Source organism: Daphnia carinata, chromosome 9 (assembly GCF_022539665.2).
Source record: "Daphnia carinata strain CSIRO-1 chromosome 9, CSIRO_AGI_Dcar_HiC_V3, whole genome shotgun sequence".
Lineage (NCBI taxonomy): Eukaryota > Metazoa > Arthropoda > Branchiopoda > Diplostraca > Daphniidae > Daphnia > Daphnia carinata.
The window spans coordinates 7,609,267-7,621,609 of record NC_081339.1 but is presented as its reverse complement, the minus strand read 5'-3'; the positions used below and the strand labels follow the sequence as shown (position 1 = coordinate 7,621,609).

Here is a 12,343-nt window from a genome sequence, read left to right as displayed (position 1 = left end):
TAGCATTTGGCAAGTTAGGTCTCATTTCATTTTCATCATTCGTGCCGACGGAGGATGCAACGACGACCTCGACCACATCAACAACAACTTCAACGACGACAACCACACCTACAACAACAACGACCCCCACAACGACGACAACACCAACAACAACGACGACACCAACAACAACGACGACACCAACTACAACGACAACATCCACAACGACTACAACTACAACTACGACAACAACCACAACGACTACAACAACAATGATGCCGAGTAAAAAAGAAAGACGTCATTTCAAGAATTAACCACAACTGATTGCATTAATAACAAAACACTTTCCTGTTCCCCGGTAGTGACTTGCTCAACGACATCGACGGCAGCAACTGGAACATACGCAACTATTAGAAATCCTGGGACACAGGTGGAGCAATGTCTCTCCATAACAGTAGCCCCAGGTAGCAGAATTCGACTTGTGTGTACGTCAGTCACCGCTTCAACTGGTACCTACGTCACGGTAATATCTGTTGTATTACGATGAATCAGACAAACTACCCATCACTGCAACCAATAGTGTTAATCTGTTTTTGATTGATTTGTTGCTTTAAGTTTATTATATGCTCTACAGGTCCTAGATTTGAATGGAACAAGCATAATCGCGAATCCGCCAGTCGCAAATCAAGCGTACACTACGGTGGATAACACGATGATTATCAAGTCCCTCGCCAGCAGTTCAAATTCTGATCAGCTATCATGCACCTGGTCAACAGTATAACCTTTCCTATATATACAAATCGTTTTGAAAAGACGGAAATAAAAATGCCATTACGTCTCCTACCTCAGGCTTCACCGTTATAGTTGAACTTATTATTTTAGATTTAGTACGTTTAAGTATAAACTCATATTCCATTAGCATCTGTATGGCTAGACTTGTAACAGATGTCTAATTTCGTTTTTTTTTTCATATGTAATAATAGCTGTAAAAGCCTCGTCCCTATTTGGAATCTACGGTTGGGGTCCTCTTGCAGTGTAACGGTAAGAGTTCCATTTTTCATCCGGATGAGAGGGAATCAAAATAGCCTAGCGTGTCCACTTCCTTGGAATATTGTCGTACTGCATCAACCGGTTGCTTTTGCTTATAAAGACGGAGCACACAAATAACAAAAATGGATAACAACAGGGGGCTAATTCGTTTAATAACGATACATCGGTACGGTATTGTGTGTTAAGAAAACTGATAGTGCACCCAACGCACTCTACCACCTGTGGTTTTCTTTTAAATATCATAGTCCGTATACAGCAAGTACCCGTGCAACTTATTCGAAAGAAACGGACAAAAATTACGAACTCAAAAGAGGTCCAACAACTACATCAAGTGGAAGTGAAAAAAAAAATGAAAACTCATTTGTTATGATTGGCTTGCGGGAAGGCTACGTAAAAATTGCCGCCGGCTGGCGTGAGTCGGTGGGATGGGATTTTTGAACGCTATAATGTAGGATGGAAACGGAGATATAAGCAACTTTTAAGTCCGGAGCATTGCTTATAACGGGTGGGCGACGTAAGCCGACGGGCAGAGATAGTGGGTGCGTTGCAAAATTAAATATTGATTAAATATCTTTAAAAAAAATTAAATAGCGCAAGAACAAAGATTCGAACCCGTGAAATCAAGGATGGTAGCCGCGAGCTATGCCACAGCGTCATACTTCAGTTGCACCTACTATGTACACATAGGCTGCCTACCTGAGTGACACCCAATATAAAATTTGGTTGGGATGTGCGGTCCTGGCACCGTGGTTATCACCCACGCTTTGTAATCTGTTGTATTCTGTCGGCCCCGGGTTCAAGTCCCGACAACGCCAACTTTCCTCCGACTTCCCTCCCACCACCCTCTCCTCCCTCCCGCCCTCCCACATCATCAATCAAGAATCGCAAGATTATTCTTCTCATCGGATTACTCATCGGAGATTCTTCATCTTCATCACAACGGATTACGCAAGATTCTTCATCTTCATCACACCGGATTCGCAAGATTCTTCATCTCATCGGATTACGCAAGATTCTTCATCTTCATCACACCGGATTCGCAAGATTTTTCTCATCAGATTACGCAAGATTCTACATTCTCATCGCTTCGGACATCATTCAAGAAAGAAGAAAAAAGAAGAGCCATGCCTACTATAAAAAGGGGCTAAAAATGGCAGAAAAATAGAAGAGCCATGCCTACTTAAAAAAGGGGCTAAAAATGGCAGAAGAAAAAAAAATTCGATCTGTAGTACCGTTCACTACCTTCGAGATCGACGCACAGGTAGAGAAGGGGTGATCGTAGCTTGTAGGTTGTTCGTAAGTTCTCCCCATGGCCTGAAAGACGGCTCATGGATGCAGGCAGCTTATCATCGGGATATGTGACCCCCTTCAATACCTTTTGTTTTACTTACTGTGTCTAACATCAGTAGGACGTACAGTAGGTAGGTAGACAGGCTAGTTTTTTTTTAAATAAAAATTTAACAATTCTTTTGCTGGGTATGTCTTGAATAAATTCGTGTCAATTCAACGCCAAATTCCGTCCTGGAACGATTGAACTTGGCGACGAACTAACCAATATCCAATGGAATACGCAGCCTTTATATACTCACCCTGTTGCTTAGCTCGTGTTGTAGAACAGGTTTTGATATGCCAGGAATGTCTTCCGCATACAGGAAAGTTGCAATTCCTCAATAACACCCTACCAACTCCCCTATCCGGTTTTTGTTCACGCGTCGATTTCTCGAACGGACGTGCTTCTCAACCTACATACACAGCAAAACAACAGATTAAATCTCCCAAATGATACTGTCGAAAGCGGTTAAGAGGTTAACATGTTTAAATCTGTTTGTACAATATTTCTGACCCTCACATTTATTTCTTTTGGTCAATAGAAGCCATCGGAGGAAAACGCCTCAACAGGTTGAACGAAAGGGCAGTGCACCGTACATTGTTTACTCGAGATGCTACTTGGACATGAAAAAAGGGCGATACACAAGGTGTAAAGACAGCAGCTTCTTTTTATTGACAATCACTGTACACGTGTGAAAGAAACCTCAGGTTAAAGGTATACTATTGAAAGGCAATTTAACAGATGTGTTTTAATGGATGAAATAATATTTTAGAGCTGAAAAGAAGCCATTGAATTCATGCATTTTATACTTGAAAAAGATTATCATTTCGTTTGGAATCTTCAAAAGAAATGCGTGCAGCTAACGGTTGGTAAGGAATGCGGATGAAAAACGTATGGAAATATGTGGCTGTCATCTGTCGATGGGCTGTTATGCAAGGAGAACGTGAGTGGATGCAAGTCGGACATACCAACCTGGTCTGACACCATTCTAGGGGTTCTATAAACCCAAGCGTGAGTTGCGTGACTGATTGTGATGCGGGCCGACGTTGGGGTTCTCAAGGGAATGCCACAATGTCCATTGTGACGTACGCAACTACTATACTGGGAATAGTTGCGCCATTGGCCATGTATTAAATCTTTACTAGGGCAATGCATGTAAGAAAAATTGCATTTCACTTAACTAAAGACAAACTGAATAACAAACATAGTTTAAAAATGTATTATTGGCTATTCTGGAAGCCGTTCCAACAGATAGACACTGCTGTAGATTTTAAAATAAGAAATATTAGCAAGTTTTGAAACCACCGGGCATGCAAAATAGGGAAGAACCCAGTAAAGCAGTCTTAGTTGAATTCACCGTGAAGAATGAGTAACTCGTAAATGTAGAAGTAATTGTATAACGCGCTGAACGTCCCTGCCGTAATAAATAATGCGGTAACTGAATACCGCTTACTTCAACCTCCTTCGATGACAGAATCTCCGGATCCACTGTTCTCCCTAAACTGTTGACCAACGATGAATCCATCCATCTGAGCAGAATCAATAAGAAATTAACTTGTAAATACATTTGACGAAAGCTAACTTACTGCTCCTCTTCGTTCGATAGGTAATTAGGACCTTGTGTAACGCCCAATTCATCATCACCTGCCACGACAGCTTCGTCCATCAGGTGTCTTTTCCTGCGACAGGCCACATTGGCCAACGAGGCGGTGCTGAACGATGAGAGTGGAATGCACGAAGTAATTAACGTCGTCGTTAAAGTAGAATTTAAAATCAAATACGAAGTGGACGTGGAGTACGCAGACGTGCTAATACTGCTCAAATAAGAGTAGAACATTGAAGGGAAAAACAAGTTGGGAAATGATGCGAAAAAACGAGCATTATTAGCCATCATGTCTGTGCTGTCTGATGGCGCCGATGGACGAATGAACGGACGAGTTTTCTGGCGTGAGCTGATTCGTCCGTGATCTCTGACAGGCGTCGGTAGGAATGACGGTGACATTGGATAATAAAATTGATTGACATTCTCGTTGTGGTGATACTGACGCAAATGCGGGACGCTGCCATCCTCTTGACGCCATAAAGGCTCGTCGGCGCTGCTCCAGTTATCGTTATCGGCAATAACATTATCAGCATCGTTGTTCCTAAAATCGATCAGCGTCATGAATTGGCGATTTCTGGATGCCGGACGCAACTCCTGCCATTGAAACGGAGGCTGTCCGTACGAGAGCGATGCAGTAATGCAGCCCGCTATAAAAATCAGGGACAATTTCATCTGAAAACGAAGCACAAAAAAAAATGAATGATAGACGTCTAGTACAAATGCGTGAAGCTGTTACCTTTATATAGTTGCGTTTCCCTCAAATGTGTCAAACGAGTTGGCTTTTTCCTGGTTTATATAGACCCGATACAAGGGTCACTTCAATTACAACCGTGCTGGCCTTTTTCGTCACGTGTGGCCATCATGGAGCAAGGGCATTTTTGTTTGCTCATTTTCAAGAAGGGTGTCATGTTTGCATACGGTACATATCAGCCTCTTAACAGAGTCTAGTTTCCCTTAAAGACCTAGTGTCAAAACTGTATAGCCTACTTACACACGCTAAGGTACATCTCACCTAAATGTGATACGTTAACTCTAACCACCCGAAATAGCAATTTAACATATAGGTAATATGTGTATTGAATAAACTAACGTAACAGAGATAAATAAATCATTTTAAATGACAACAATTCGTCAAATATAAAATACTGACGAAAGGCTTGTCTTTAATTAAGTTTAACAAAGCGTAAACCCGGATGGCAGACAGCTAAGAGCTGCGCTAGAAGCCAAGTTGGTAACAGTGCTGGTACTTGTTTGCACAGACACGGAATATGAAGTTAAAACCGAGGTTGATGTGACCGTCGATGTAAGTTTGCGGACGTAACGGTTGATGGATTTCTCTGTTTGCTTCGTAACGGTTCCGAAAACATCAAGGTCTTGCTCGTTCCAAGATGATGCCAAGATGTCAGTTGGGTTGACGTCTCTGCCTTCTCTAGGTAAAACACCGAACACACTAGCATATGAATAAGAGAATTTTAAATAAACAAGAAGACATTTCAACTGCATTGCTTTAATACTTTTCCTCGCCATAAGGTTTGTTGTGGTCGTAATCACCGATCAGCATATCGGAAACAGCGGCTCTTTTGCGTCGGCAAGCCGTAGTCGCTGAAAACATTGTACTGGTCAAACAGGTGACTACACTTACACCGTTAATGGTTGACGTAGAGGTAGTAAACGTCGTGCTGGTTGCAGTTAAAGACAGCGAACTGAGGATCAGACTGGCCAAATAATTGATGCCACTTAAGCCGAACGCTCTCTGATTTGCATTAGTTCTTGTCCTAATGTTCGGCTCGTCGTGATGCTTTTAAACAAACAAAAGTTAAAAAAAAACAAAGTAAAATCGATCAAAGTTCGAACGTTGTGTATAGTTACCGCTATTAAATTTGGGTAAGGCAAACGTTTCGCTTGGGATGCAAAAATCGGTCCATATGCCCTTACAGGCAGTTGGTTGTAATACGGTGAGCGCCAGGTGGGCAAGGCCCATTGGACATTTTGTTGCCAAGCAACCGAAAAGAAACACATCAGGAAATAAAGAGACAATTTCATTTGACTTTTGTTTAATTTACTAAGAAGAGACAAACAGAAGATCGCTGGCTCTCGACTGATCGAGCACTTCGATGTCTACGTTTGACGATGCTGTTGCTGTCGCTTATATATAGCTAGTGTCAAAAACATTGTAGAACACAAGTGAATCAGAATTCTCACATTATTTTCCGGTGGGAAATTTAGAAAATGTTACAATTCACAGTTGATTGGTTATTTCAACTCATAGGAATTTCTATCACGTCTTTTTTCAATGCCATCCCGTCTGATCTGTATCTTTAATAGTCCAACGTAAACTACGACTAAAATGCACTAAATGCAAAAAGAATTTCTAAAATTCTCGTTAAAATGCATTCAATTTCCTTATATAGCTCCGCATATAACCATTTGCGACGTGAAATTCCTCATCGTCAAACTATCGTCCGTTCCCATCGCATTTATTCTTGATTTCCTTCAAAACGCATCGACAAGAGAATTTTCGATTCGACTTTTGATGAACGCGGCAAAATTCTAAAAGGCTCACGTTTCTCCCAAAAAAACCTGTCTGTGAAAAATGTTTCCAACAATTTGATTCGTTATCTTTTGTTAGATTAAACCAGTGCGATAAGTTTGACACTTGTTTTTCCAACACGAACAAAGCAAAAAACATGACGCTGTTAAATCAAAAATTTTTTTGCGCTCAGTGAAACATGTCAATGTGTTGTGGGCATTTTACCTTCATTAGGGTTTCAATCCGCCAGCATAGAGGTACGCTCGAGTGTATAACGGTTCTCGATCTAGAAATCCGATTTCTCAAAACGATTGTCAATTAAAGGGTAAGACACTTTTGACATTTTGATTGATCAGATATGTGACCTTTTCCTTTTGAATCAACGAATTCCACCGCGTTCACGACCTTTTTTTTTCTCGAGTGAAGACTCTTCATAGAGTTCGTGATAACGGCTGTTCAACTGCCATGGCAAAAAAAAAAGGGGAATACTTCACATTGAATTGAACGTATCGAGAATGTCATAAGACCATCTCAGCTATGTCGTTCTAAAAAGCGTTTCCGTGACGGGCAATAGTCCGAATACCATTTTTTGCTGTTGTACAGTCTGTGGCTTTTGAAATCTTGCCAAATATAAAAGGCAAGTCAGAGGATCTACGAGTCATCACAACGTTAGACGCAACATTCAGGTACAGTCCCTCTTGCTTATAGTTTTGCACTACATTCAAAAATAACTCTATCTTATTTTCATCGTTTTATATTGCGTTTAGAATGAAGATCGCTTTATTTGTATTGAGTTGTCTCATCGCTGTTTCACGCCAGCAAAATGGGTTGTGGTCTCAATACCACCAGCAAACGCCATTTCAATATCATTATGCCTCACCTGCGACTCATAATCTAAGACAATGGGCCAATGTTTACCCTGGATCTTATCCTTATTATGCCACTCAATACTCTCAGCCACAGTATGTGAAATATTTCCCCTTCATGGCTAAACAGAATCCAGGTGTGGTCTTATTCAAATCATTCCCGCAATCGGTAAGTCTTGAATACATTCAGTAACGTTTTCCCTTATTCTTTTTTATAAACGACTGTCTAATTACAGCGTCGCGATGATGAAAATGATGAACCTCTCGTCCGTCATAACAACGAAGAAGAATCCATCGAGGCCAGGATAGCCAGTCCCAAAGGTGGTGTTCAAGAAGGACGGCTGTTTGACAACGCCCTTTTATCTAACTTGCTGTTCGGAAGTGTTGCAACCAGCACAAAATACAGCATCGCAACTACAACGATTATCTCCACATCGGTCATCTCGTGCATTCCCTCAGCGTCGTTCTCTTCTACCACAGCCTGTCGCCGAAGACGTGACGTGTCTGCCATGATGGAACTTTTGAAAGAACATGAAGCTCTCTCGCCATCTACAGTTGAAAGGTACCTATTTCGTTATGTTCCATCTTTCAAATTTAATTACATTGTCTTATTTTTGTATAGGGTGGAGCCATCGGCCGTTCTTCAGCTTGAGTCTCTCAGTGATGTGAACAATGCCAAAGCAGCTCAAGATTCTGTGACTATTGTTTCTTCGTTAGACGATGGGAATAACAGCCGAGCTGCTGGTGCTCGTTTCATCGGTTTGAATGCCCTACTCACTTTAACCACCACTTCGACGTTGACGACGGCTACAATCAGCGTTACCGAATCTAGGAAAACTGTTACTCTAGGAAGTAGTTTGTTGTGTTTACCTTCGGGTATCAAGCTTTGTTAGTGTCCTAACCTTTGTATTTATTATATACGTAGAATAGAGAGAAATGTGAACAACGGGTCTAGTTTTAACAACCACTACTTGTAGCTGTTTTAGCATAATTGTATTGGCCTAATGAATCATGATACACATTTCTCAATCAGCATTGTCGCGTATAAATTTCCTTTGTTCTTCTAAAAAAAATCATGACACAAGTGAACATCATTCCCGATAGCATAATAAAAGATAATGGTGAAGTTTACGACAGTCGTGTCCTCTTCAACCCTTGAAACGAATAGTGGGTTATATACCGAGTGGAAACAAAGTTGGAGGGGGTGAGGAAAAAGAAGATCCACGTGTATGACCAGCTTTTTTTTAAAGGTAGGCGCTTTGTTTGTATACAGACCTTGAGGAACATGTTGACCTTTAAAAAAAGAAAAACATCCCCTGCCCACGTGACCTGCCGGATAGCAACAAAAGAAGTCAGAGGGGGTAAGAAAATAGGGGGGAACTTTCTCTTTTCCTTGTTTCTGTTAAAGGCTTTATCGTTTCCCTCTAACATCAATTCAAACTGCGTTCATTTTTATACGTAGCAACAAGCCGAAAAGAGAAAGCAACCCCCTCCCTTTAACCCCCAAAATGATAAATGATTAGGGAGAGGGGCCAATAAGATTTGACTAGCTCTTTCGGCTCGAATCCACCGAATACTATAAAATCTGGCCTTAAACTCCGCAGATGAACATATCACGACCTTAGACAACAACGTGGTAAGACCCTTATAATTCACGCTCTGAAACTGAAGTCATTTAATTTAAATTTTAACCGCGTTTGGCTACATTAGATGAAGTTGGCATTGCTCGTCTTGGGTTTTTTCGTTTGCGTTAGCAAACAGGAGCGCTACATTTGGCCATTCCCGATCGATCCCAATCACGCCGTTTACAAGCCCTTGTATTACAGCGATGGCCTTCCAGCTGGTTACGATGTCATCAAGAAATCCGACGGAATCCAACAGGTTTTTGATTCAAAATTTCTGTTTAAAAAACGGTTAACATCCGACACATCTAATCACTTGATTGTAAAAAAATTAGGATGTTATTCCGCGCAGTCCAGGATCGTTGCTACCCTTACAGAATCGTTTCTTCGTTAACGCAAACAGCATTTATCTGTTTACAACGACCACAACAATCAAATCAACAGTGACGTCAACAGCCACAACTGCCGCTGTCGTCAAATGCATTCGTAATTTATCATTATTCTCTATTTTTTGAATCTTATTATAGCTAAGCATTGAAATCAGCATCCTCACAATTGTCGGCCACGACCGCTTGCGCACGACGTCGACGTGAGACGGAGGAGAAAGTGCTGATTGGCAATGACGATACGGCCATTAAACCCGATGCACCTAAACCGTACGAAACAAAACATGAATTTTGTGTGGAAATTTCGCATTTTAATTATCAATTTCATGTTTAGATTGGAAACAAGCGTTATGGCTGATGATGTTCCAGCAGATGCGCCATCCGCAACGCTTCCTGACATCGCATCGTCTCAGAGAGAATTGGAATCAAGTGAATTTTCAGATCACCAACAACGAGCCGCGTTCACAACGACAGTGTCGGTTACTTCATTAACAACGACGTTCGTGTTTGTGGCAACGTCCATCACGTCCACCACATCGTTGGGCATTTCCGCTGGTTTGCTCTGCCTCCCATCCGGATTCAGCATTTGCTCTTAATTTAAAACCCATGCAAATTCAATTTTTAATTTAACTTTACTTACTTTCCTATTATTTACTGCTACCTCATCCTTCGTTAATGAAATACAACTGTCTTTTTTTTTGTTTTAAATAACGTTTCGATGGAATTTAAGGACAGGCGTTCGACCACCAGAGACATTTTTTATAAGGATTTGATAGCAGTTTCCCAAATATGGGTTGTTATCGATGACAAGCGAGTTCATTCACCGACCAACTGAAGTCGGTTTAAATTTCACCATCCCTTTGTTGTTATTTTGAAGCCTTTGTTTGTGTAACGGCCCACGTGTTTCGCCTTAACAAAGCGGAGTCCGGCTGAGGACGTTTATCAAGGTCTCGGCTTCTAGAATCAAGGGCATTGACTTGGTAAGTTCATTCGAGAGTTAAATAAAACCAAAAGCCCCCTAGAACGGAAAGTAGTTAAACTTGAAATACAAAAATAGTGTTGTAATTAGATTTTGAAGAAAGCTCATTTTTGTTGTTTTCTTCTGTAATTTTTTTACCCCAATTAGAAAATTACAGCCCCTTTAAACTTCCCTTTAATAGGTGAGCGGAAGGAGGAGGAGAATAAGGGCTAAAAGGGGTGGAGAATAGAACTTGAGCAGGGATGAACGTTATGTATAAATACGGACACCCAAAGAAAACAGAGTTCAACTTCATCCCTCAGACGCGCACAACAAAGGTAAGCTCTTTCCCCATTTTCACTTTAATTAAATTAAATTTCAAAAATTATAGTCTACATGTTTTCGAATAGATGAAACTCTTGTCTGTTCTCCTCTTTTGCTTCGTGAGCGTATCGCATCAAGAAAATAACGTGAGGCCTCCAGTGCCTTACGCTCGCCAATCCCGTGCTCGTTACGTACCTCTTTTTTATTCTAACGGTGTTCCAGCCGGCTACGATTTTATTGACGACAATAAGGTATACATTTGTGTTGTACCTTATTAATTACTGTCATCCATTTTGCATGCCTGGCTAATTATTTTATCCTGTAACAACAACAGGCTGAAGAAATTCTACCTAGAAATAACATCAACGAGACGCCTTTAGGTCGTTTGTTCAACAACATACTGACACCGATCTCTAATTTAATTACGAGGACATCTACGATCACTAGCACTGTTGTATCGACGGTAACCACAGCAACATACACCCATTGTCTACCTACCGAGCAGTTCAAAATAGCTGTACCGGCTACTACAACTGCTACTCCAGCCGTCACTGAGGTGCGTTCCACTGCAGTTTGCGCCCGCCGTCGCCGGGATGTTGCTGAATTTTTAATAAAAGGCGATTCGGATGTCGACATTCATCCCGCTGAACCCCTACCGTGAGTTATATTACGACAGTTATGCATTACGTTGGTTAAATATGTTTTGATGGGAAATTCAGGATTGAGGCTAGTGCCGTGGTTGATACCCCATCAGAAATGAGAGAGATTCAACCGACCCAGGCGGAACTGTTGTCATCCAAGTCGGATGAACTGGTAGAAAATCCCGAAGTGCGGCAAGGACTCAATGCTAACGCGGCCACGAAATTGGTTACTGTGTTCACTACGAGTTACACGTTCGTTCCTAAAACTCTCACAGTGACTGCAACATTGGCCGCAGATGAAGGGCTGCTTTGTCGTCCAGCCGGATACGCCCTTTGTTGAAATTGATATTCATTTGAGCTCAGGATTGTTCTTTGATTTTATTTAAAACATTTTACTTACGAGCATCTGAAATTTTCCCAGTTTTCTATGCCTTTTTCTCAAAATGCATTTCGACTTCATTTTTCCTTCCTTTTTTATTCGTGATGGTGATTAATACACAAGCCTAAGTTATACTTCATTACTTCCTACGTTTGAAAGCAATTCACTACGATAAAGGCCGTTCAATATATAAAACTATATGATACAAGCCTTTAAGAGCATAGGACACATACATAATGAATTGCCATAAAATAATGTACAATAGCAATTTCAAACTTGCAGTGATAAAGACCATGAAATTATACTTGAACTGAACTCGCCATTCGTATAAAGACCAATAATTTTTCTTAAAAAATGATATGGCCATTTTAATTAAACTTTCATGCTATCATAAAAACCATTAAACTTTCTATATACGGAGACAAAAGATTGATTCACGTGTGACCCAAAACAGAGCCAGTTGATATATGCAGCCACGTGTGGTTTGTTGCTATATCTGAAACTTTTGTTAAGAGCCATCGTCAATAGCGAACGATCAAGTAACCCAGAGGAGCCCATAACGTAAGAAGTGAATGAACTTGAACTTCCAGCGTTGGGTGAAGGACGTCCAACCCACCGAGTAAAGAGCAGGTCTATAACCATTGGACAGAAAAAGCAGTTTGGGGGTTGAATAAA

The 12,343-nt window shown here is 41.0% G+C and overlaps 5 protein-coding genes across 5 annotated transcripts; 3 read left to right on the top strand and 2 right to left on the bottom strand.

The window, feature by feature from the left end:
- Window positions 1-3,562: 3,562 nt before the first annotated feature.
- On the bottom strand, window positions 3,563-4,787 carry LOC130700745 (uncharacterized). The gene is made up of 3 exons (XM_057522727.2): window positions 4,699-4,787; window positions 3,946-4,634; window positions 3,563-3,888 (listed from the first exon to the last, which is right to left on the bottom strand). Exons 2-3 carry the CDS (start codon window positions 4,632-4,634, stop codon window positions 3,645-3,647), a joined length of 933 nt encoding a protein of 310 aa, XP_057378710.1. The 5' UTR covers window positions 4,699-4,787; the 3' UTR covers window positions 3,563-3,644.
- A 337-nt stretch (window positions 4,788-5,124) lies between these two features.
- LOC130700752 (uncharacterized) lies at window positions 5,125-6,047 on the bottom strand. Its single transcript, XM_057522734.2, has 3 exons — window positions 5,832-6,047; window positions 5,477-5,760; window positions 5,125-5,412 (listed from the first exon to the last, which is right to left on the bottom strand). Exons 1-3 carry the CDS (start codon window positions 6,003-6,005, stop codon window positions 5,136-5,138), a joined length of 735 nt encoding a protein of 244 aa, XP_057378717.1. The 5' UTR covers window positions 6,006-6,047; the 3' UTR covers window positions 5,125-5,135.
- A 1,213-nt stretch (window positions 6,048-7,260) lies between these two features.
- Window positions 7,261-8,251, top strand: LOC130700747 (uncharacterized). The gene is made up of 3 exons (XM_057522728.2): window positions 7,261-7,527; window positions 7,595-7,920; window positions 7,981-8,251. The coding sequence occupies exons 1-3, from the start codon at window positions 7,261-7,263 to the stop codon at window positions 8,249-8,251; spliced, it is 864 nt and encodes a 287-aa protein (XP_057378711.1).
- Window positions 8,252-8,860: 609 nt separating this feature from the next.
- On the top strand, window positions 8,861-10,077 carry LOC130700753 (uncharacterized). Its single transcript, XM_057522735.2, has 5 exons — window positions 8,861-8,994; window positions 9,069-9,239; window positions 9,316-9,466; window positions 9,525-9,636; window positions 9,701-10,077. The coding sequence occupies exons 2-5, from the start codon at window positions 9,069-9,071 to the stop codon at window positions 9,960-9,962; spliced, it is 696 nt and encodes a 231-aa protein (XP_057378718.1). The 5' UTR covers window positions 8,861-8,994; the 3' UTR covers window positions 9,963-10,077.
- Window positions 10,078-10,572: 495 nt separating this feature from the next.
- LOC130700748 (uncharacterized) lies at window positions 10,573-11,802 on the top strand. The gene is made up of 4 exons (XM_057522729.1): window positions 10,573-10,662; window positions 10,735-10,899; window positions 10,983-11,305; window positions 11,368-11,802. Exons 1-4 carry the CDS (start codon window positions 10,588-10,590, stop codon window positions 11,627-11,629), a joined length of 825 nt encoding a protein of 274 aa, XP_057378712.1. The 5' UTR covers window positions 10,573-10,587; the 3' UTR covers window positions 11,630-11,802.
- The last annotated feature ends 541 nt before the right edge of the window (window positions 11,803-12,343 follow it).

Coding starts and splice junctions, on each gene's coding strand:
- LOC130700753 (XM_057522735.2), top strand. CDS start 9,069: ATGAAGTTGGCATTGCTCGTCTTGGGTTTTTTCGTTTGCGTTAGCAAA. Junction 9,467..9,524: donor CGCTGTCGTCAAATGCATTC/GTAATTTATCAT, acceptor CATTGAAATCAG/CATCCTCACAATTGTCGGCC. Junction 9,637..9,700: donor AAACCCGATGCACCTAAACC/GTACGAAACAAA, acceptor TTTCATGTTTAG/ATTGGAAACAAGCGTTATGG.
- LOC130700752 (XM_057522734.2), bottom strand. CDS start 6,005: ATGAAATTGTCTCTTTATTTCCTGATGTGTTTCTTTTCGGTTGCTTGG. Junction 5,761..5,831: donor CTTACCCAAATTTAATAGCG/GTAACTATACAC, acceptor TTTGTTTAAAAG/CATCACGACGAGCCGAACAT. Junction 5,413..5,476: donor AAACCTTATGGCGAGGAAAA/GTATTAAAGCAA, acceptor TTCATATGCTAG/TGTGTTCGGTGTTTTACCTA.
- LOC130700747 (XM_057522728.2), top strand. CDS start 7,261: ATGAAGATCGCTTTATTTGTATTGAGTTGTCTCATCGCTGTTTCACGC. Junction 7,528..7,594: donor TCAAATCATTCCCGCAATCG/GTAAGTCTTGAA, acceptor GTCTAATTACAG/CGTCGCGATGATGAAAATGA. Junction 7,921..7,980: donor TCGCCATCTACAGTTGAAAG/GTACCTATTTCG, acceptor ATTTTTGTATAG/GGTGGAGCCATCGGCCGTTC.
- LOC130700745 (XM_057522727.2), bottom strand. CDS start 4,634: ATGAAATTGTCCCTGATTTTTATAGCGGGCTGCATTACTGCATCGCTC. Junction 3,889..3,945: donor CTATCGAACGAAGAGGAGCA/GTAAGTTAGCTT, acceptor GATTCTGCTCAG/ATGGATGGATTCATCGTTGG.
- LOC130700748 (XM_057522729.1), top strand. CDS start 10,588: ATGAACGTTATGTATAAATACGGACACCCAAAGAAAACAGAGTTCAAC. Junction 10,663..10,734: donor CTCAGACGCGCACAACAAAG/GTAAGCTCTTTC, acceptor GTTTTCGAATAG/ATGAAACTCTTGTCTGTTCT. Junction 10,900..10,982: donor ATTTTATTGACGACAATAAG/GTATACATTTGT, acceptor TAACAACAACAG/GCTGAAGAAATTCTACCTAG.